The sequence below is a fragment of the Cebus imitator genome, unplaced genomic scaffold (genome assembly GCF_001604975.1).
Source record: "Cebus imitator isolate Cc_AM_T3 unplaced genomic scaffold, Cebus_imitator-1.0 Scaffold786, whole genome shotgun sequence".
Classification (NCBI taxonomy): domain Eukaryota; kingdom Metazoa; phylum Chordata; class Mammalia; order Primates; family Cebidae; genus Cebus; species Cebus imitator.
Window position 1 is genome coordinate 282,739 of NW_016108101.1, and position 22,768 is coordinate 305,506.

A 22,768-nucleotide genomic window follows, 5' to 3' on the forward strand; every position below is an offset into this window, starting at 1 on the left:
AAAAAAAAAAAAAAAAAAAAAAAGGAAAAAAAAGAAAAAGAAATGGTTTGTTGAATCCCTAGCCCTTAAAGTGGCTTAGTGTCCTTATAAGAGGAGACAGAGTACTCAAACCATGTGAAAACACAGCAATAAAATGGCCATCTTCAAGCCAGGAAGAGAGCCCTTACCAAGAACCAAATCAGTTGGCAACTTGATCTTGGACTTCCCAGCCTCCAAAATTGTGAGAAAATACATTTGTTGTTTTAAGCCACTGCGTCTGCGGTATTTTGTCATAGCAGCATGCTGTGGTTTGAATGTCTGTCCTTCCAAAATTCATTATCTGAAATCTAAGACCTCATAAGATAGTATTAAGAGATGGGGACTTTAAGAAGCCATTAGGCCATCGGAGCTCTGCCATTTTTGTGTGTGTGTTGGGGGGAGGGCTTCTCTTTCTTCTGCCATATGAGAACACAGTGTTTCTTCCTTTTGTCCTTCCATGTCTTCTGCCATGTGAGAATACACAAATAGGCCCTATCTTGGAAACAGAAAGCAGGTCTCACCACATACTGAATCAGTGAAAGTGAATCTGCTGGTACCTTGATCTTGGACTTCACAGTCTCCAGTACTGTGGGCAATAAATTTCTACCTTTTTTTTTTTTTTTTAATTTCTTGCCTGGCAGCTCTGAAAAATTTCTACCTTTTTTTTTTGAGATGGAGTCCCCCTCTGTCACCGTGGCTGGAGTGCAGTAATGCAGTCTTGGCTCATTGCAGCCTATGCCTCCCAGGGTCTCCTGCCTCAGCCTGCCCACTGTCTGGGATATTACAGAACCCCCGACCTGAGGTGATCCACCCACCTCGGCCTCCCAAAGTGCTGGGATTACAAGTGTAATCCACGGTGCCCAGCGAGAAGACTGCTTTAAAGCCGATTGTGGTTTAAAAAAATGAACATCAATAAACAAGTCTCCTTAATACAACAAAACTTGGAAACCCAGAAACTTTCAGGATGCACATTATTTTAGGCATTCTAGAGAATAGAATATCATGTGTTCTTTGATAGCTCAGTTAGTAGAGTGGAGGACTGTAGTTTCCTTAAGCTAAGACATCCTTAGGTCACTGGTTCGAATCCAGATGAGAGTTTTGAAGTCTCAGAAATACGAACTTTCCAAAAATAAAAATAAAGATCTAGACAAGAAAATGTGTTAGATCACTCTTTATGCTCAAGCATGTAAAGATCTATATAAGGAAATGTATGAGACGGCTCTTCAATCCCTTCTTTAATCCCCTTTTTGATACAGGAAATAGGACTCTGTTTTACCACTTGACCCTATGGGTAAGACTTGCCAAAAAGGAGGCTAGAGATTCCAAGGCTGGAGATGGGAAAGTAACCTTGGTCTTTCTTGTTTCCTTTCCGGGGTCTTCCTGTTTCTCCAGGTGTCACCCCACTAATCCTAACAGAGACAAAAATTTTGTAGCAGTCCCGGCTTGAAATGTCACTTTTTTTTTTTTTGAGACAGAGTTTCGCTCTTGTTACCCAGGCTGGAGTGCAATGGCGCGATCTCGGCTCACCGCAACCTCCGCCTCCCGGGTTCAGGCAATTCTCCTGCCCCAGCCTCCTGAGTCGCTGGGATTACAGGCACGCGCCACCATGCCCAGCTAATTTTTTGTAGTTTTAGTAGAGACGGGGTTTCACCATGTTGACCAGGATGGTCTCGATCTCTTGACCTCGTGATCCACCCGCCTCGGCCTCCCAAAGTGCTGGGATTACAGGCTTGAGCCACCGCGCCCGGCCTCGAAATGTCACTTTTTATTGGAATCTCTGTAGCTTTTCCACCTGCTGTCCAAAGCACATATGGGACACACAGTAATGTCGAAAGAGACTGTCCACATCCTAGGATCCCTCCTCTCTAGCTGCTAGCTCTCTATTAGGTTAGAAACACTGAAAGTTAGTACATACTATTTTTGTAGTTACTCATGGGAGGGGTTTAACTATAGTGTTCAGTATCAATTGTATGCTATTAATATTTCTGACACTTCAAATGGCACTAGCAGTTGCCATTTGAAGAAAATCTTGGAATTTTTCTTTTTAAAGCCTTTTCCTGCCAGATAGTTTAAACATGTTCTCCATTGTCCTAAGGGACAACATAATTGTCCCGTAGGTACAAGGAAGCTGAGAAGACAGCAGCCTCCACAGAACCTCTCTTTATGTTGGACAATTTACTTTGAAAAAGGAATATTTATATTTCCACTTAAAGTTTTCAAGAGTTTTTGCTTCATTTTAACTGCTTCACCATGATTATGTAATATACACTCAAATTTACACATACATGCAGAAATGACACTTCCCGTTTCATCACTGCAGTTAGGAATATACACAATTTACCGTTCGACTTTCAGAAAGGAGAACTGCGATGATACCAGAATGCTTTGTTCACAACCCTGGGATCCTTGTCAACCCAGTTGTCTGTATTTAGGGCAACCATAGCATTTATCAAGCAAATCCAGACACTTGTAAGAGAGAAAGGAGCCGGCCGCGGTGGCTCACGTCTGTAATCCCAGTACTTTGGGAGGCCGACGGAGGGGGGGATCACCTTACCTCAGGAGTTTGAGATCAACCTGGCCCACATGGAGAAACCCCGTCTGTACTACTAAAAGTGCAAAAATTAGCCGGCCGTGGTAGCAGGCGCCTGTAACCCTAGCTACTTATGAGGCTGAGGCAGGAGAATCGCTTGAACCCGAGAGGCGTAGGTTGCAGTGAGCTGAGTTCGCACCACTGTACTCCAGCCTGCGCGACAAGAGCAAGACTCCGTCTGCAAAAACGAAAACCAAAACAAAACAGAGAGAAAGAGAGAGGGATGGAGAGAGAGAGAGAGACAGAGACAGAGAGAGAGAGAGGGAGAGAGAGAGAGAGAGAAAGGAGGAGTTAATCAGACAGAACAGCAGGACAGTGGCGTAATCTGGGGGATTGTATGCATCTAGCGGAGGAGGACAGGGGATTCCAGTAAAGTTTTTGTTTTGAGCTATACATAAATATCCTAATGTTTTCAATATAAAACCTTTTATATATTTACATATTTATAACCTTTTACATATTTATAAACCCATGAAGCCAACTATCTATATCATTATACAGAATACTTCCAGCGTCTGAGAAGACTGCTTTAAAGCCGGTTGTGGTTTAAAAAATGAGTATCAATATAATTAAAAGGGAGTCTCCTTAATACAGCATGACTTGAAAATGCACAAACTTTCAGGATACACATTATTTTAGGTATTCTAAAGCCCAAAGAGTTGTGTGTCCTTCGATAGCTCAGTTGGTAGAGCGGAGGACTGTAGGCTTCTTGAACAAGACATCCTTAGGTCGCTGGTTCGAATCCGGCTCGAAGGACAAGAGTTTTGAACTACGTATTCCAAAAATACGAACTTTACGAAAGTAAGGGTTTATACAAGCAAACGTGTAAAAGAGCTCAAACACTTAAGTGGACTACTTTTGGTTAAGTGCATAAAATATGTTAGTAATAAACTAGAAACGTGGTTGATTCACCGAAGGGCACCTACATAGATCAAAAGTAGCGTTTCTGGGAAGTCTGAGGCTTCGCTTCGCCCTCGTGAAGTTTGCACCTCGCAACACTCTTCACCTCCACTCCCTCCCCGAGTCTCCTGCTGGCTCCTGGTTTCTCGACGCCCTTCTTATTTCCCGTTCCTGATCATCAAATGCAGTTTTTATTCCCACTTCCCCTCCCTCTCCTCAACGCGAGTTGACGCTTGACCAGCAAGCCACAGCCAACGCCCGCAGCGGACTTCAGTTAAGAAGGCGCGTGGGAGGTGTGGGGAACGCCAGGAGCGCCCTGCCCCCAAGGTTTTCACTTCAGCTTTTATTGGAGGTTAGGATATGCGATGACTTTTGGGGTCCTCTGTTATCTTGTTACTTCTGCTGCTGCTGCTGCTTCTTCTTTTTTGTTTGTTCTTCAGACAATCGCGCGCATTCTCGGCTCACGGCAGCCTGGACTTCCCCGGCTCAAGCGATCCTCCCACCTCAGACTCCCGAGTAGCTGGGTCTACACCACGCCCAGCTATTTTTCGGAGAGACTAGAGGTGTGGTAGGAGGGGTCTAGTCATGTCGGCCAAACTGGTCTCCAGGATTCAAGCAATCCCCCGCGTCGGCCTCCCAAAGTGCTGTTATTACAGGAGTGAGCCGCTGCTCCTGGCCAATACTTTTTTATTCTTTAGGCACAGAAAATGAAGAATAAAAATTGAGAACTTTTTTATTTTTAAATTTTAGGTTAAGGGGCTGCTTGGGCAGATTTGCTACGTGAGTAAATTGCGTGCTGCTGGGTTTTGGTGTATGAATGATCCCATCACCAGGGTAGTAATCATAGTACCCGACAGTTTTTCAACGCTCATTCTCCTGCTGTCCTCCTGCCTCTAGTAATTCCTCGGGTCTATTGTTATCACTTTGTGTCTATGTGTGCTCAATGTTTAGCTTCCCACTTGTAAGTGAGAGAACATGAGGTATTTGTTTTTCTGTTCATGATTTAATCCACTTAGAATAGTGGCCTCCAGCTGCACCCATGTTGCTGCAAAAGACACGATTTTGTTCTTTTTTGTGGCTGTGTAGTATTCTATGGCGTACATGTACCACATTTTTTTTTGGTAGAGCCGGGATTTCACTGTGTTACCCAGGCTGATCTTGAACTCCTGGGCTCAAATGATCTGCCTGCCTGAGTTTTCCAATGTGCTGGAATTACAGGCATGAGCTACCATGCCTAGCCTGACTTGTCTTTTCTTAACAGCATTTTTCGAGGAGCACATTTTTTGTTAAGCTTTGATGAAATTCAACTTATTTTTTCCTTTATGGTTTATGCTTTTCTGTCCATTTAAAGTCTTTTTGCTTAGGCTAAAGTTACAAAGAATTCTACGTTTTCTTCTAGAGGTTCTGTTGTTCTAGTCCCTACATTTAAGTCTGATCCGTTTTGAATTAACGTTTGTGTATTGTGTGATAAGGGTCCAAGTTCATTTATTTGCATATGGATATTCAGTTTTTCCAGCACCATTTGGCAAAGATTATCTTTTTCTCATTGAATTATATTGGCATCTCTGTCAAAAATCAATTAATCATAATCATGTAAGTTTATCTGTAGACTCTATGTAGCTTTGTTGTAAATCTTGAAATCAGGCAGTATTATTTCAACTTTGTTCTTCAAAATTGTTTCAGATATTTTGGATCTTTTGACTGTATACATTTTGTATTTGGCTTGCCAATTTCTAAAGATAAAAATCGCTGACATTTTGATTGACATGGCATTAAATGGATTAATCAATTTGAAAGAATTGTAATTGATATCTGAAAATTGTTTAAATTTTCTGTCCTGGAAACAATGCATTGCTTTCATTGGATCTTGTTAAATTTATCTCTAAATATTTCATATTTTTTGTACCATTTTGAATGGTATTTTGTATTTCAACCTCTATTAACAAATACAAATAATTGGTATTTGTTATTAATAAATAGTATTTATTAATAAATGTATTTGTTGTTAATAGTTAACAAATACAAATAATTTGTATTTGTTAATAGAAGTTGAAATATAAAATACCATTTATAAAATATAAAATAACCATGTAACATGATTGTCTATGCAAAAAATACTGAGGCAACTTCTACAAAGCTGCTACAACTAGCGAGTAAGCTTATCAAAGCTGCAGGACACAATTGATAAGTAGAATTACAATTCTATTTTATTGTATTCAGTGTTTTTTCATAGACAATCATGTTACATGCAAATAAATGTACCTTTTCCTTTTAATCTGTATTTTTTTCTTTCTCTTGCCTATTGCACTGGCTAGAATCTCTAGGATAATGCTGAATAGAAGTTGTGAGAGTGGACATCCTTGCTCTGGACCTTGCTCTGGCCAAAACATTCAGTTTTTCATCACTAAATATATTAGTTGTAGAATTCTTAAAGATGTCTTTTATATTGAGAAAATTCTCTCATATTACCTGTTTGCAGAAATTCTAACAATGTATCTAAATTTGTCTATTTTTTTTTTTTTTTTTTTTTAAAGACAGGGTTTCACCATGTTGGCCAGGCTGGTCTTGAACTCCTGACCTCGGCCTCCCAAAGTGCTGAGATTACAGGCGTGAGTCACCGTGCCCAGCCTGTCCATTTTTTTTTTCCTACACCTATTGGGATAATCATATGGCTTTTCTGTTTTAGACTGATAATAAAGTGATTACACTGATTACATTGATTTTTAAAATTAAATTCTAAACTACACTTTACTTTTCTTCTACTTTAATTTTTTCAAAGTTACTCTTACCATTTTTTAGATTAAGGTACAATTTACATACAGTAAAGTCATTATCTTTAGTGCACATTCTTTTTAATGTAACAAATATTGTCAAATGTACACAGTCATGTCACGATTACAATCAAGATATAGAATAATTATATTACCCTACCCTCAAATTTCTGCATGTTTCTGTTTCTCTTTCTTTCTTTCTTTCTTTCTTTCTTTCTTTCTCTCTTTCTCTCTTTCTCTCTTTCTCTCTTTCTCTCTTTCTCTCTTTCTCTTTCTTTCTTTCTTTCTTCCTTTCTTCCTTTCTTTCTTTTTCTTTCTTTCTTTCTTCTTTTCTTTTCTTTTTCTTTCTTCCTTTTTTTTTTTTTTNTTTTTTTGAGAAGGAGTTTCACTCTTGTTGCCCAGGCTGCAGTGCAATGGAGTGATCTCAGCTCACTGCAACCTCTGCCTCCCAGGCTTAAGCAATTCTCCTGCCTCAGCCTTCCGCGTAGCTGGGATTACAGGCGCCCACCACCATGCCTGGCTAATTTTTTGTGTTTTTGGTAGAGATGGGGTTTTACCATGTTGGCCAGGCTGGCCTTGAATTCCTGACCCCAAGTCATCCACCTGCCTCGGCTTCCCAAAGTGCTGGGATTACAGGCATGAGCTGCTGCTCCTGGCCTCCTCTTCCTTTTTTAATAGACAGGGTCTTGCTCTGTTGCTGAGGCTGGAGTGCAGTTCTTTCATCATAGTTTATTGAAGCCTGGAACTCCTGGGCTATTCCAAATGAATAATACAGTCTGTAAGCTTCAAGAGAAGTTAAAACCATCTAGGTAGGTCTCAATTTGCAAGTTGTAAAGGTACTAAAACAATAGAGAAGGTACAGGGTGAAGTTGTAATCAAATGATTATGATACATTTCCAAGAATAATTTCAGAGTTAGATTTATCCATAAACCCATTTTGAACTTGTGTCTGCAACAAGAGGGAAAAGAATGGTAGTTCTGACACCAGACTCTGTAAGAAGAGGAAAAAGGAAGTCTTCCCACAGAGTGATACAGAAATCTAGTGCAGAAAGGTCCTAATTACTTCTTCTTGTATTCCCAGGAGGCAAATCTTGAGGATTATCAGGGGAAAAAGCATTTCAGGCAAATGAAATTCCAACTTTAACAGCCCTGAGGTGGGATTCTTAATCTTAGTTTATAGATAAAGAAAAGACTTGGTAAGATTAGCTATTGGAGTTCTTCTGGACTAAAATTCACTCTATAGTACTGTGTCCCTGGGAGACATGAGGTTTGAAGATCTAGCACTAGCTGATGAGAAACATACTGAGCATTTTTTCAGTATTGCTGTCCCCTGTGCAAATTAGTGAAGCTTTTATTTGAGAAAGCACGTGAACTGAGATTCTGAGGTTTGTTGGTGAAATGGCAGGGTTGGTCAGCTGCTTTCACAGCTGATGTCCAAGGCTCAGTTAGTACACTTATATGAGAAGAGACCATCTCACACAGAACCTGCTCATTTCTCTACTCTGGGTTCTCATATTTTCCCTGACTAGGTTATATTATTGGAAAGGAATTGACTAGACATTAGTTTCTCATGGAAATGAGTAACTGAATTAAATATTAGTTATGTGCTGCAGATATTTCTCATGGGAAATGCTGGAGAGAATCTTTTGGAAAAAAAACGTATTTTTTGTCAAGATTACAGTTATGGAGAACTTTAAGTGTAATAAATGATGATTTTTATAGGTAAATTCACCAGAACTCTTTCCATAAATTTCACAGTTTACAATTTCCATACACTTTCAATAATTTTATAAAAAAGAAAAGTTTCTCCAGATGGCTTCCTGTTTTTCCCATTGGCGTTCATTTCTGTCTTAGGCACCAGGAAGCTGAATACCATGATAGGCTCTTATTAGCAAAGCATATCTATGTGAAAACTGTCAGAATCAAAATGGAGTCACTATTGTTAAAACACACAAACACACAAAACAAACAAACAAAAAAAGCCGTTGATAAACAGAGCTAGAAAAGGCCATGCTTGATAACAGAAACTATCACAAAAGACTGTAAAACCCACAACGTTGCACAAAGGCCATCACAATCTTACACAAAAAATACTTCTACAAGGACACCTGCCCCACAACTGCCTGTCCAACCTCGGACTGGCTTCCTCTTTGTTTTCCATCTTTGTAGCAAATGATAATAACTTCAACACAGTTATATAATCCTTCTCATTTTTTCCTTTAAAAACCTTTGTCACCGGGCACTGTGGCTCACGCCTGTAATCCCAGCACTTTGGGAGGCCAAAGCAGGCAGATCACAAGGTCAGGAGTTTGAGACCAGCCTGGCCGAGATGGTGAAACGCCATTTCTACTAAAGATACAAAAATTAGACTGACGTGGTGGCGCATGCCTGTAGTCCTAGCTACTTGGGAGGTTGAGGCAGGAGGACTGCTTGGACCCAGGAGGTGAAGGTTGTAGTGAGCCAAGATTGTGCCATTGAACTCCAGCCTCGGAGACAGAGCGAGACTCCAACTCAAAACAAAAACAAAAACAAAAACAAAAAAAATAACAACAGCAACAAAAAAAACCTTTGTCAGGCGGGGCGCAGTGGCTCACGCCTGTAATCCCAGCACTCTGGGAGGCAGAGGCTGGTGGATCACCTGAGGTCAGGAGTTTGAGGCCAGCCTGACCAACATGGAGAAACCCCATCTCTAAAAAAATAGTAAAATAGGCCGGGCGCGGTGGCTCAAGCCTGTAATCCCAGCACTTTGGGAGGCCGAGGTGGGTGGATCACAAGGTCAAGAGATCAAGACCATCCTGGTCAACATGGTGAAACCCCGTCTCTACTAAAACTACAAAAAATTAGCTGGGCATGGTGGCGCGTGCCTGTAGTCCCAGCTACTCAGGAGGCTGAGGCAGGAGAATTGCCTGAACCCAGGAGGCGGAGGTTGCGGTGAGCCGAGATCGCGCCATTGCACTCCAGCCTGGGTAACAAGAGTGAAACTCCATCTCAAAAAAAAAAAAAAAAAAAAAAAGTAAAATAAAAACCTTTGTCTTCCTTTGCCTCCTGCATATGCATAATTTCCAATGGCACCCATATTTTCATAGCAATGCTCTATTCCCAAATAAACATCATTTTCTTTCAGAGAGCTTCTCTTTGTTATTTAGGTTGACACCTGTAAGTGGAATGTTACATTTCATCTTTTTTAAATTGTGAGGGGAGGGAGAGTGTTATATTTTATTTGTCCCATTACAATTGTGCAATATCATATGAGCTGCTCAATTCTTAAACATATGTACACACACAACGGACTTCTCATGTTTTGTGTCTTGAACACAAATTACACAAATTGTATGATTTTCCTTGCCCTTCAGAAAGGAGAATTTCAGTGTTTCCAGAATGAACTGGACAGTAACTCCGATTCAAGGCGGTAGGTCTCCTCTCTTCAACCCAGTTGTCTGTGTTTAATATAAGCTTACCTTTATTATCCCTTCCCATAAAGAGAGGAGGTGCTAAGCAGACAGGACAGAGGGACAACACGCTTAATAGGGGCAATGTTCCTATTTATTCTACCTAAGGGAGCAGGACACAGAATTTTTTTTTTTTTTTTGACCGATGTCAAACAATTTTACAGTAAAACACACAAATTTTAAATTTTCAAGGAAATGAATTGTTCATACACTTGTATGTTCACTACCTGTACTCAGATTAAAACATTTTAGAACATTTTGAAACATTTCTAATATCCTCAAAAACTTCCTTACCTTTTGCTATGTTTTCAAAATGAGCATCAATACAGGATAGTCAAAAGCAATAGGTAAATCCTAAAGTATCCAAGGAGTGCATTACAACATCCTTCGATAGCTCAGCTGGTAGAGCGGAGGACTGTAGGGGTTTGAACGTGGTCATCCTTAGGTCGCTGGTTCGAGTCCGGCTCGAAGGAGTTTCCTTTTAAAAGGATCTCTCCAACTTACAGGACGCGGTGAGTGAGCAGCTTGCTTATTTATGCATGAATTTGTAAGACGCTCAGAAGGAAAAGAATCCACACTGAAAATTGCTAACAAGCCTTGCTTCAAGGACAGTCAACTGAGAGAAAAAGTCTCTTGAGTGAGACCTAATTTCCACCAAGTTGAGAAGGGATCATGAGGAATGTGGAGAGCGGGAAGAACACGCTGCCCAAGGCTTCATTTTTTTTTTCTTTTTTGGCGGTTCGACAGTCCTTTAGCTGTTATGTTGATAGTTGGTGTGAATAAACATTTTATCAATGATAATTTCAAATATATACCAGGTAGAGAATCAGCCTGAAGAACTACCATTAGCCACCACACTGGCACAACTGACCGAGACTCTTGCATCATGCCCCTCCCCTAACTCCCGATCTTTTAAAGCCACCCCAACACGTGCTCTCATTTCATTAACTATGCTGTGTTTTGAAGATGTCAGTGTTAAGAATTAAATAGCAATAGACGGAGTTTATTACTGTCATCGTACCCCATTCCTCTTCAGAAAAGGAGCAGTGGACACCTGACAGCAAGTTTTCAATAAAGCTAATGCAACAGAAGTGTGAGAATTCGAAGAGTCTATCATTAGACTTTCAGACACTCCGTGATACAGCTCGGCGCCCTGTTAACTTTATAAATATACTTGGGGACTTGCGAAAACTGCCATCTCTGATTTTAACAGTGGACACATTTACCCCCTGCTTCCATTCTCTGGGCTACTCTGCGCTCCTGTTGGAGCGAGATGGGAAATTTTGTACTGATGGTCCTCAAACCCTCCCCGGGCTGCTTCCAGAAAGCCAACCGGATTATTTGTACGCGGTTCCCAGCACTGCCTTTTGCAGTCCGCCTCGCGCTGGCACCGATCCGAGTAACTGAAGCGCCTCAAGGGTGGGGACGGCGCCCCCTGCTGGGAGCACCCTCGGGCCACGATAACAGGCTGAGGACCCGAGCCCGCGAGGGGAAAATGGCCCTGGGTGTGATTTAGGAAAGGTCCGCTGTCCTCCTGGCGGGAGCAGCACCGCCGGGGCCCGGTCAGTTCTGTGGTTGCGTCGGTCATAGAAGGAAAAGTGGGTTGTGATCTGATGGGGAATCTCTGAGGACAGACCCAGGGTGAGCAGAACTAAACGCATTGCCCGGGAGTCGCCAGAATTGTGAGTCGTGTGTGCCTCTGACATGTATTTGCAGCGTAAGGATGCATGTGGATACTGTATCAATACACATGTATCATAGATGCCAAGCAAATGGTTCAAATAATTGTATTTACATTTCTAGACATTCACAAAATCAAATTTAAAATATTAGACTAAAAGCAACTTAAATTTTCAAAATTAAATCTAATTAAATTTCCAAAATTAAACTGTTTTCAAAATTTAAATTTTAAAATAGGCAAAATCCCGAAGTAAATTTCCAGAAATAATTTATTTTAGTTTAGTTTTTGAGACAGGGTCTTGCTGGAGTGCAGTGGTGCGATCTTGGCTCAGTACAACAACCTCCGCCTCCCGCGTTCAAGGGATTCTCCTGCCTCAACCTTCCGAGTAGCTGGGACTCCAGGCTCGCTGCACTACGCCTGGCTAATTTTTGTATTTTTAGTAGGGACAGGGTTTCACTATGTTGGCCAGGCCGGTCTCGAACTCCTGACCTCGACATCTGCCCGCATCGGCCTCCCAAAGTGCTGGGATTACAGGCGTGAGCCACCGCTCCCGGCCTATCAGAAAGAATTAAAACTTCAAAACTCAAACTTAAATTTTTAAAACGAAATTTATCAACTTTAAAAAACAGTCATTCCTCAGCTGTAATCGCACCCGGGGCCCTTGAATAAAATGCTATTTGGATCGCTAGAACACATAGAAACTTCCCTAAAATTGTTCTGCAAAACTCTCCAAAAAGCCAGCATCAACCTGACTTTTACCATCTCAACTAGGCGTTCTATAGGGTAGGTTATATTTGGGGATCTGTCTTTTCTGCTTCTGCCTGTCCTGAATTGGAGATCTGACCCGGAATCTGTGAGCCTAACCCGAGCGTTCCATCCCGCTCCCACGCTCATAATCTGGCTTCCGACCCGACACCCTACTTCCGCCCTCTCCACTCGGCTATCTCCGGGATCCGCCGGCCTAGCTCAATCTTTTCATTTGTCAATAACGCCTCGGCCCCACCCCCACGTCTCAGGCCGTCGCACGCTTTTTGCGTCTGTTGGCAAGGCACTTTACGGCTGTCGTGCTGTTCGTGTCAGTCAACATGGAGAGAGAGGAATCGGAGAAGGCCGCAACGGAGCAAGAGCCGCTGGAAGGGACAGACCAGGATCTAGACGCGGAGGAGGAGCAGGAGGAATCCGAAGAAGCGGCCTGTGGCAGCAAGAAGCGGGTAGTGCCAGGTATTGTGTATCTGGGCCATATCCCGCCGCGCTTCCGGCCCCTGCACGTCCGCAACCTTCTCAGTGCCTACGGCGAGGTGGGACGCGTTTTCTTTCAGGCTGAGGGTAAGTGTGCAGGCCCTGGCGGTGAAAGGAGGAGGTCGTCGCTCGCTGGCGGGGGGCAAGCATGCATGTCCTGTTGGTTCGCTGCGCAGGGCTGAGGCGCGAGCTGCTGGATTTGGGCGATGGGCAGTGCGGTGCTCGGCTCCTGGCTGGTGAAGGAATCAGTCTGTGAGGATGCTGGGGTGGGCGGCGGTGGGGATCTGGGGAGACTAGGTAGCGCAGTGTGTCTGGTGGTTCTTAGTTCTCGGATTGTCGCTATTTGCGTTCTTACTCCGGTTCTGCTCACCTCTCTCTCCGGACCTGTCTACTGGTTTGTTTCATGAGTAGAACCTGAGTAAAAACCTGGTCAGCTTTTCTACAAAACTGAACATACAACGTTTGGCATCGCGGCCTTGGTCAAGAAACGATTCGATCAGTCGCCCTTGGTCTTTCCATCCCCTTACAGGCACTACTGGAGGTTGGGGACTTGTGCAGGTTTTAAATAGCGTTCAGGGCAGGCCAGATTAAGGAGTGGACATTTGAGGAAAGAACTGAGTTAGATAGAGGAAAGAATGCGACTTAACAGTTCCCTCCTTCCGGCGGAAACTCTCAGGTGGGACTCCGGCTGGCAGAAATGAAGAACAATGTGGGCAGTGGGAGGTGCTTTTGAGGGAGTGCGGCCTAGGCATCCTCGACGGGGCTTTGTCTTTGGGTCGCAGACAGGTTCGTGAGACGCAAAAAGAAGGCAGCAGCAGCCGCGGGAGGAAAAAAGCGGTCCTACAGCAAGGACTACACCGAGGGATGGGTGGAGTTCCGCGACAAGCGCGTAGCCAAGCGCGTGGCGGCCAGTCTACACAACACGCCTATGGGTGCCCGCAGGCGCAGCCCCTTCCGTTATGACCTGTGGAACCTCAAGGTGAGGAGCTAGATCTTTCTGCCACACCTCTCACCCTCCCATCTCCGCAACCCTGGTCCAAGTATCCCCATGGCCTCTTGTTGGCCTTGCGCCCCCACCTCCCCGCCCCCGCTCCTTTTCTCTCTAATCTGCACTATCCTGATCTTTTCTGATTTTCTGCCCACAGTACTTGCACCGTTTCACCTGGTCCCACCTCAGCGAGCACCTTGCCTTTGAGCGCCAGGTGCGCAGGCAGCGCCTGAGAGTGGAGGTTGCTCAGGCCAAGCGTGAGACCGACTTTTATCTTCAAAGTGTGGAACGGGGACAACGCTTTCTTGCTGCTGATGCGGACCCTGCTCGCCCAGATGGCTCCTGGACATTTGCCCAGCGTCCTACTGAGCAGGAACTGAGAGCCCGGAAATCAGCACGGCCAGGGGGGCGTGAACGGGCTCGCCTGGCAACTGTCCAAGACAAGGCCCGCTCCAACAAAGGGCTTCTGGCCAGGATCTTTGGAGCCCCGCCACCCTCAGAGAGCATGGAGGGAACTTCCCTGGTCGGCGACTCATGAGGGCCGGGAAGGCCCCTTCCATCTCCTGGCCCTGCTCTGCTTCCTGTCCACCTCATACTAGAAGGATTGTGACTACCCAGGCAGACATTTTTTTTTTTTTGAGGCGGAGTTTCACTCATGTTACCCAGGCTGGAGTGCAATGGCGCGATCTCGGTTCACCGCAACCTCCGCCTCCTGGGTTCAGGCAATTCTCCTGCCTCAGCCTCCTGAGTAGCTGGGATTACAGGACAGGCACGCGCCACCATGCCCAGCTAATTTTTTGTATTTTTAGTAGAGACGGGGTTTCACCATGTTGACCAGGATGGTCTCGATCTCTTGACCTCGTGATCCACCCGCCTCGGCCTCCCAAAGTGCTGGGATTACAGGCTTGAGCCACCGCGCCCGGCCCAGGCAGACATTTTATTGTGTTTTTCAGACCAAATGTCTCTGGTCAGGGCCCAAACGTGGAAGTTTTGTGGGCTCCTACTGTTCCCTCTTCGAACTCCTGTACATGCCTGGCTGAGTCACCTAATTCATACTGTCATACTAACATGATTATGACTACTGCATATGCTTGTTTTGTTTGACTCTTAACTGCCTGCCTCTTAAAAATCCCACTTCCTGCCTCCAGGAAGGGCCTTTATTTCCAACAAGGGGGATAATGCCTAGTCCAGGCAATCTTTTTCTGTTTAGTAGTCACAGGTGAGGGTGGTATTAGCATCTTTTTCATGTAGAAAAGATGACAGTTAATGGGGTTGACTGGGTTGGGAAGAAATACAGTTCTTCCAAATGTATTTGTAGAAAATAAAAATATTTTTATATGCCTTTTTATTTTTATTAGGGGGCATTGGACAAATTTCAACTTTGATTTTGTGTTCCCTTCACCTTCATTCCATCTCTTGATCTTAGAGCACCCCCACCCCCACCATCCACCTTGCCATTTAATCTGGGTTTTCTTTTTCTGTTTAATTTCTGTCTACTTAATATCTTAGCCCACTTTATCAGTCAGTTAAGTCAGCATTTTATAAGCCATTGTTTGAGGAGGAAACAGTGACAATAGATAATAGCACATGGCCCTTGGCATTAAGAGTCTTCAGGCCACTAGTAGAAGATAGGCATCGTGGTAGATGGAGTGGGGGCCACGGCAGGTCATAGAGTGCTCTCAGTGGGAACCTGATTGATGATCACAGTCTTCAGAGGTGAGTCAGTCCTCGCCAACTTTTCTAGGTCATTCCTAGAAAGTAAACCGGAAAATGATAAAGCAGAAGTCTCAAAGAGTATGATGTGCTCCCACAATTGCAAACAATGCTTCCTGGGTGGAGTGTTGGGTTGGAACCACTGAAAAGGTGGGCAAAGCTTAGTAGAGAACCAGTGCACCTCAGGTTATATATTGTGGGACTGCGGCAAGGGAGGGTTCACAAATAGGCAAAGCAACCCTGTAGGCTTCAAAGGATCAGTGTAAGCCACTACAAGGAACTGAAAACCTAGGTTTTAATCAGTCTACACAGTCTCATGTAGACCAAAATGCTGATCATTTTCGAGGCTGTTTCAGAAAGTGTCAGTATGATTATAATTATTTGTATTTTCCTTGTGCTGTTTTTGTTTTTCTTCTGTCAGTGTGATGATCTGTGTGTTTTATGGGGTACAGTGAATTTGTCTACTTTGCCTGTAAAATATACTAGCCACATTGTGGATAGGTGCACTTTATTTGGAAGAATGAAAAGAATCATACAGTAAAGCTTGGTATAACATTTCTCACAACCCACATACCTCTTATACTTGGCACACAAACTACATTTCCACTTAGAAACTTTTGCCTTGTTTTTGTGTTTATTTCTTGTGGGTTTGCATGTGGATTATTTCCACATGCCATTGATGTCTCCAAGTGAACCAGAAAAATCCAGAATCAGAATTTGACAGGCTGACTTTGATTTATTTAGAATTCCAAGTGCCCATTGCCACCTCTGCTAGATAAAGAGATACCAAGGTGAAGAAGAAACTTTCCGTCAAGTTGCTGACAGCTTGGAAAGTACCAGACATAGTGGTACTTTAGGGGTTTTATTTAAGACTTTCTTGAATGAAGAAAACAAAATTGCATTCCCAGGGTGGACAGCATTAGATAATAGTATGTTCAAGGGTTTGTATTTCAGACTCGATCTCCAAAACAGTTCAGTACAAAGAGCTCACACCTGTGGCCATGCAAGCTGGGTAAGTCAAAAGTGAGGAATGAGAATAAGTGGGTGGAAGAAAATATCCCAGGAACTTTCATTTTGACTTTAAGCCCATTGAGGGCAGGAAAATAATTACTTTTACATCCATAATTTTGTTTCTATTTAAACAGCACTTTGTTTTTTTATATGACTTAACTCATTGAATCCACAACTATATAATGTTATCCCCCATTAAAAGTGAGCTCAGAGATATGACTCATTTTACTTAGTATTTTATTCTTTGTTACCAACCTTTTCCCCAGCTTTTCCCAGTGTGTATATGGTGAATGCTTATTGCATGAGACTCATGAGAAATGCACATGTCATAGACTAAAGAATAAAGTGTACCTGCAAATATGAGTGGATTTATTTTATCTAAGACCAAGAATAACAAACAGTAATAATTCTCAAGTCATTATCCTGTGGTTGCAATGTATACTCTGATTCAGCTTTGTTCCGCTCCTGACTGAGAAGCTGGGACTCTGCTTTAGATGGCAATATAGTGGGCAGGTTTCTTTCCAAGTAAGTTGAGGTGGGACTCCTGATAGAGTAAGGAGGCTTTAATAGGATATGTCTGGGTGCCTAAAAACTTTTTCTTTTTTTTTTTTTCCCAGAGACAGGGTCTTGTTATGTTGCTTAGGCTGGTCTCGAACTCCTGGGCTCAAGGATCCTCCCCCGTCTTGGCTTGCCAAAGCACTGGGATTATAGGCATGAGTCACCATGCTCTGCCCTAAAAACGTTCAAAAGTCATGTTTACAGGTACTCAAGTTACTTTTTTGTGATTCCTCATAAAACCTTTCTCCTTGCAATTTGCCTTGTTATATGCAGTAGAATTATGAGGTGAAAATCCTATGGTGGAAGTCTAGGGACATGCTCAGTTCCCCAGGAGGCTTAATATGAATTTTAGCAAACTGCTTAAGATCCAATGTTAGATCTGCTGGTCCCCGCCCACCCGCCTTTTATTTTTTGAGATCGCATCTCACTTTGTCAACCAGGCTGGAGTACAGTGACACAATCATGCCTCGCTGCAGCCTCCATTTTCTGGGTTCAAGCATCCTGCCACCTCAGCTTCCTGAGTAGCTGGGACCACAGGCATGTACCATCATGCCCAGCTAATTTATAAGATTTTTTTTGTGGAGATGAGATCTCACTGTGTTGCTCAGGCTGCTCTCGAACTCCCATTCTCAAGCGATCCACCCACCTCGGCCTCCTAAAGTGCTAGGATTACAGCCACCATGCCCGGCCCCCATCTTGAAATCAATACTTGACAGAATATTAAAGAAAATGAATATCGGCCGGGCGTGGTAGCTCACGCCTGTAATCCCAGCACTTTGGGAGGCTGAGGCAGGCAGATTACTTGAGGTCAGGAGTTCAAGACCAACCTAGCCAACATGGTGAAACCCTGCCTGTACTAAAAATACAAAAATTAGCTGGGTGTGGTGATGGGTGCCTGTAATCTCAGCTACACAGGAGGCTGAGGCAGGAGAATCGCTTGAACTGCGGAGGTGGATGTTGCAGTGAGCTGAGATTGAAAATGAAAAGTTTTCAATCTTCTGTGACAATGGCCCCTGAAACTACACTTTCTTCGCACCCCTTATTAACTAGAGACATGAAGGCAGGCTGAAGGGAGAGGCATCGGAAACCTGGCAAAGTCCTTTGCAGCTGTGTGGTGTGTGCCCAGCCACCTTCAGCAGTTATTGTAGTGGCCAGTCTGTGGATGACCTGGGCTATCAGGGTTAGCAGACTCCAGCAACGTCCCCCAGCACATTGGCTGTGAATCAATTCAGAGAGCTTATTTTGGTTTTTCACCTTGGCCTCCAATTCCATCGTGTCAATTATCATTGATTATTTAATCAGGACTTTATGGATGGATGTGCAGCTTCTTCTGATCTTTTTTTCTTTTAAGTGTTAAAAAGAATAATCCTTACATGACTCAACTTTAGCTATACAAATATAGCAATTGCATAAAAAATTGTCAGAAGTGGAATTGCAGAGTCTAAGAGAGACGGTCTTTGGTATTCATTTTGTAAGCAAGAAAAAAATTTGAGAGAGTCTAATGATTTAGGAAAATAGCAGTCACAGGAAACCTATAGACATCCTAGCTAGAGGTCTCCACCACTTTCATTCGTGGTCTATTGTGACATCCAAAGCCTGACCCAAGGAACTGATTCAGGTAGAGACAATGCCAGCTCAGTGCAGAGGGCAAGCTCTGCAGGACGTTGGCCAAGTGATTTCTGCTGCTTTTTGCTGGGGGGACTCTACTGATGGACCAGCACAATGAGAAAGATGGAGTTTGGAAACAAAAGAAGTGGTCCAGAACGATGGGACTGTGTTCATATCTGCTGGCATTTAGAAGGAACTTGGGAAATTTAATCAAGAAACAAGGAAACGAAGACACCTGAGGAATAACAGGGGAAGAATAATGATTGGATTTTCATTTATTTTGCCAGACACAATTCCTGAAGTAAGAAAATAACATTTCTCACAAAATTACGGCACCAGGTCTCAAACCACCAACCCTTCGGTTCACAGCCGAATGTGCTAACCAGTTGCACCACAGAAGTGAATGTGGTGGAAGGTCTCTATTCCAACAAGGTTATTTAACTTTTTTCTTTTTTTCTTTTCTTTTCTTTTTTTTTTTNAAAGAGCCAGAGCCCTCACCTCAGATGACACATCAGCGCTAACACAGATAAACATGTGCCCAGTTCTCAACCACATTACCTCAGCCCCCCAACCTCAGGGGCAAATGCTATTTTTATTACCCTCACTTTACAGGTGAGGAAACAGAGCTTTCGGAGGTTAAGGGATAGAGCTGGGATTCAAAAAGAGTTATCTTTTCACTATTTATATGTATTTTACAGTTACCCTAGCTGTAACCCTTGACTCCAAAAAAAGGAGCAGGGACCTGGGCTTCTAATGTTGGATATACTTACAAGAATCTCTTTGCCTCATCGTTCAGATAAATCTCCAAGAGTGTAAGTTTTTAATAGAAAACAGCCAATAAAGTCAGAAAGAACAATAAATGGGAAAATCCTCATTATGCCATCCCTAATGAATTACCCGATCAAAGCTGGGTGGATCATAATTTAAGTGAAAGGCTGTTGGGAACTTGACAAAATATCAGGTCACTCCTTACGTGATGCAAAAGCAAGTACTTACCAGCTTCTTTAAGTGACTTAAAGGGACATCCACAAAATACAATGTGTGAATCTTGTCTGGATTCTGTTTCAGACAAATCAACAAAAAGACATAATCTGATAACTGAGGAAATTAAACACCACCTATTATCAGATGGCATTAGGTAGTAATTAGGAATCACTATTCATTTTGTTGGCAATGATCAGTGCTGTTGTTACGTATTTTATAGTTAAGTCCTCATAGCTTTTCTGGAAAACCAAATGGAATATTTATTACATGAAAACTTCTATACCTCCGTATCGGTATTTTATAGAAAAGTAAGCTTTATTTCAAACAATCTGAAAGCAGCAGTGGGGGGACCACATTTACAGACTGGTAGGAAGGAGCACACAGTTACATGTCCATTTAGCAAGGTCTCAAGTCAGGAGTCTCACCAATTCCTGCCCAATACCTACTCAGTTTTCTCTTCAGGTTGAAACTAAAAAGTAAGCATCTTTGTTATCCAAACTTGCTTCAAGTTCAGGAAACAGGTCACCTGGGCTCAACTCATTGAGGGATTCGCTTAATTATTTAAAAAACAAAAATTGAACGGTAAGCTCACCATGAAAAGAAAAAAAAATTTACATTGAGAATACAGTTAAGTTAGTAGCTTTCTTCACATTTTCACATTTTTTGAAAGAGCCACAGAGGTTTCATTCATGTTTTAACCAGTTAAGTTGGTAAAGATCCTGTCTCTGTTTTGTAAGAGATGGATTACACTTAATTACTCCTCACGACAGCCAACTGGAAGATTATTCCATTGCTTTTGAAAGATTATTCCATTGCTTTTGAAGTACTGGTTGGGCTGGCATCTGCGATGGTAGCCAAATAAATGAGATTTCTATGTAACACATGCTGGTACTGGACGCACTCGTTCGCCCGGCCTTTGTTCTGATACTCCACAATACAGTGGATCAGCTGGTCATTCTCCTCAAGGAGCCGCTGGATCGTCTCTTGATTGACTTCCGCCTTGCCCCTCAGCCAGTCGGGTACGAAGGCCACCGACATCCCGAGGAGGCTCCGGAAGCACCGACCACCCTATTTAACTTTTTTCAGTCTAAACAACGCATTAGAAAGGAGGCTGCTTCTCGGTGTATTGGAAAAATGTTCCCCCATTTTTTGCCTTTAATTGTTCCTATGTTAATGTGTTTTAAAAACAGGATTATAATTATAGAGATATTATTCTTAGAGAAGAACATCAGAGTGTTAATTGGGTGGAAAGCAGGATGTGGGACTGGTGCCTGTTTTTCCAAGTAAGTGAGTAGAATCAAAGCAAAGACCTCAGACAGAATTTATTTTCAGTTCCATGAGGAAGTTTTCGCTGATATTTCAGTTGAGGGAAGCCACTGAAAGGCTGTTGCATAGAGGAAGATACATTAAATGAGAAAGACACCAGCAAGAGCAGAGGGGAAAATCATTTAGTGGAAAGCCTGATACAAATATTAAGGGATACTACAGTAATTTAAGGGGTCAAACCCCAGGATAGCAAACCAGAACCACCTATACATTAGTGCTTGATCACCAAACTGCGAGCCTGAAATTGCAATCATACTTTATATTTGTGTTTTAAAGAGTAAGTTGGTGACAGATTTTATTTCATTTCTTTTCTGCCTTTCTTCCTGCTTCCTCTTTCTCTTTCTCCCTTCCTCCCATTCTCCAGTATATATACCTTCTAATAATTTTCCTCTGGGTTTTATTCTGAATGTTTTGGTTGTTGTGCCCGTTTTTCTCATTTTATTAAGCATACATGGGTTGACCTTGGAAGTACGATGATGTGTAGGGGGTGGGTGGATTTGGTGATATTCTGTACCCTATTTGTCTTTCTAGTCCTTGCAGTTACATTTAAGCCCAGGAGTCAGTTTACATTAGGATAATGTCCTCAACTTGACTATTCATTTAGTCTCCCAACTAACAGATATTGACTGTCTGCTAGAAGTTAGGCAGTGTTCTAGGCACTTGGATACAATAGTAGAGACTGGGGTGGATTTTCAAGATGAGGAGAAACACATAATAAACACAAATAAGTAAATTGTATATGTTTGAAGGTAATAAGTTATATGAAGCAAGGAAAAAGTCAAGCAGGGTAAGGGGACCAGTGAGTGGGAAGTATGTGATTTACAATATTAAACAGGCAAGTTACGGTGGCCTCTTTGTTTATGATGTTTTGAAATGGCTTGTTGGAGTCTTGATATACCCATCTTTGTCTTTAAAAGACAGAACAGAGGCCTTGGAGGCAACACAACATATCTACAACCATCCGATCTTTGACAAACCTGACAAAAAAAGCAATGGGGAAAGGATTCCCTGTTTAATAAAGGGTGTTGGGAAAACTGGCTAGCCATGTGCAGAAAGCAGAAAATGGACCCCTTCCTGACACCTTACACTAAAATTAACTCCAGATGGATTAAAGACTTAAACATAAGACCTAACACCATAAAAACCCTAGAAGAAAATCTAGGCAAAACCATTCAGGACATAGGCATAGGCAAGGACTTTATGACCAAAACACCAAAAGCATTGGCAACAACAGCCAAAATAGACAAATGGGACCTAATCAAAGTCCACAGCTTCTGCATGGCAAAAGAAACAGTCATTAGAGTGATTCAGCAACCAACAGAATGGAAAAAATTTTTGCAGTCTACCCATTTGACAAAGGGCTAATATCCAGAATTTACAAAGAACTAAATCAGATTTATAAGAAAAAGGCAAACAAGCCCATTCAAAAGTGGGCGAAGGATATGAACAGACACTTTACAAAAGAAGACATACATGAGGCCAACAAACATATGAAAAAATGCTCATCATCACTGGTCATTAGAGAAATGCAAATCAAAGCTACACTGAGATACCAGCTCATGCCAGTTAGAATGGCGATCATTAAAAAATCCGGAGACAACAGATGCTGGAGAGGATGTGGAGAAATAGGAAGACTTTTACACTGTTGGTGGGAGTGTAAATTAGCTCAACCATTGTGGAAGACAGTGTGGTGATTCCTCAAGGACCTAGAAATAGAAATTCCATTTGACCTAGCAATCCCATTACTGGGTATATATCCAAAGGATTATAAATCGTTCTACTATAAGGACACATGTACACGAATGTTCATTGCAGCACTCAAAGACCTGGAACCAACCCAAATGCCCATCGATGATAGACTGGACAGGGAAAATGTGACACATATACACCATGGAATATTATGCAGCCATCAAAAACGATGAGTTCATGTCC

The 22,768-nt window shown here is 42.6% G+C and overlaps 3 protein-coding genes and 2 non-coding genes across 5 annotated transcripts in view; 3 read left to right on the forward strand and 2 right to left on the reverse strand.

The window, feature by feature from the left end:
• Nucleotides 1-11,316, reverse strand: part of LOC119469710 — a 22,758-nt gene extending 11,442 nt beyond the window's left edge. Inside the window, exons 1-2 of the mRNA XM_037735357.1 lie at nucleotides 11,076-11,316; nucleotides 9,738-9,770 (exon numbers count right to left, since the gene is read on the reverse strand). Of these exons, the coding sequence (XP_037591285.1) occupies nucleotides 9,738-9,770; nucleotides 11,076-11,316 (274 nt within the window). The remainder of the gene's footprint in view (nucleotides 1-9,737; nucleotides 9,771-11,075) is intronic.
• Nucleotides 3,276-3,364, forward strand: TRNAY-GUA. The gene is given in 2 exon segments: nucleotides 3,276-3,312; nucleotides 3,329-3,364. It is a non-coding gene; the product is annotated as a tRNA-Tyr (tRNA).
• Nucleotides 10,113-10,201, forward strand: TRNAY-GUA. The gene is given in 2 exon segments: nucleotides 10,113-10,149; nucleotides 10,166-10,201. It is a non-coding gene; the product is annotated as a tRNA-Tyr (tRNA).
• Nucleotides 11,317-12,439: 1,123 nt separating the features above from the next.
• On the forward strand, nucleotides 12,440-15,891 carry ABT1 (activator of basal transcription 1). Its single transcript, XM_017519996.2, has 4 exons — nucleotides 12,440-12,735; nucleotides 13,431-13,627; nucleotides 13,794-14,254; nucleotides 14,565-15,891. The coding sequence occupies exons 1-3, from the start codon at nucleotides 12,495-12,497 to the stop codon at nucleotides 14,172-14,174; spliced, it is 819 nt and encodes a 272-aa protein (XP_017375485.1). The 5' UTR covers nucleotides 12,440-12,494; the 3' UTR covers nucleotides 14,175-14,254; nucleotides 14,565-15,891.
• A 3,912-nt stretch (nucleotides 15,892-19,803) lies between these two features.
• On the reverse strand, nucleotides 19,804-21,756 carry LOC108297256 (SS18-like protein 2). The gene has a single exon (XM_037735375.1). The coding sequence runs from the start codon at nucleotides 20,546-20,548 to the stop codon at nucleotides 20,315-20,317; it is 234 nt and encodes a 77-aa protein (XP_037591303.1). The 5' UTR covers nucleotides 20,549-21,756; the 3' UTR covers nucleotides 19,804-20,314.
• Between the last annotated feature and the right edge of the window lie 1,012 nt (nucleotides 21,757-22,768).

Coding starts and splice junctions, on each gene's coding strand:
- ABT1 (XM_017519996.2), top strand. CDS start 12,495: ATGGAGAGAGAGGAATCGGAGAAGGCCGCAACGGAGCAAGAGCCGCTG. Junction 12,736..13,430: donor CGTTTTCTTTCAGGCTGAGG/GTAAGTGTGCAG, acceptor TTTGGGTCGCAG/ACAGGTTCGTGAGACGCAAA. Junction 13,628..13,793: donor ATGACCTGTGGAACCTCAAG/GTGAGGAGCTAG, acceptor TTCTGCCCACAG/TACTTGCACCGTTTCACCTG.
- LOC108297256 (XM_037735375.1), bottom strand. CDS start 20,548: ATGTCGGTGGCCTTCGTACCCGACTGGCTGAGGGGCAAGGCGGAAGTC.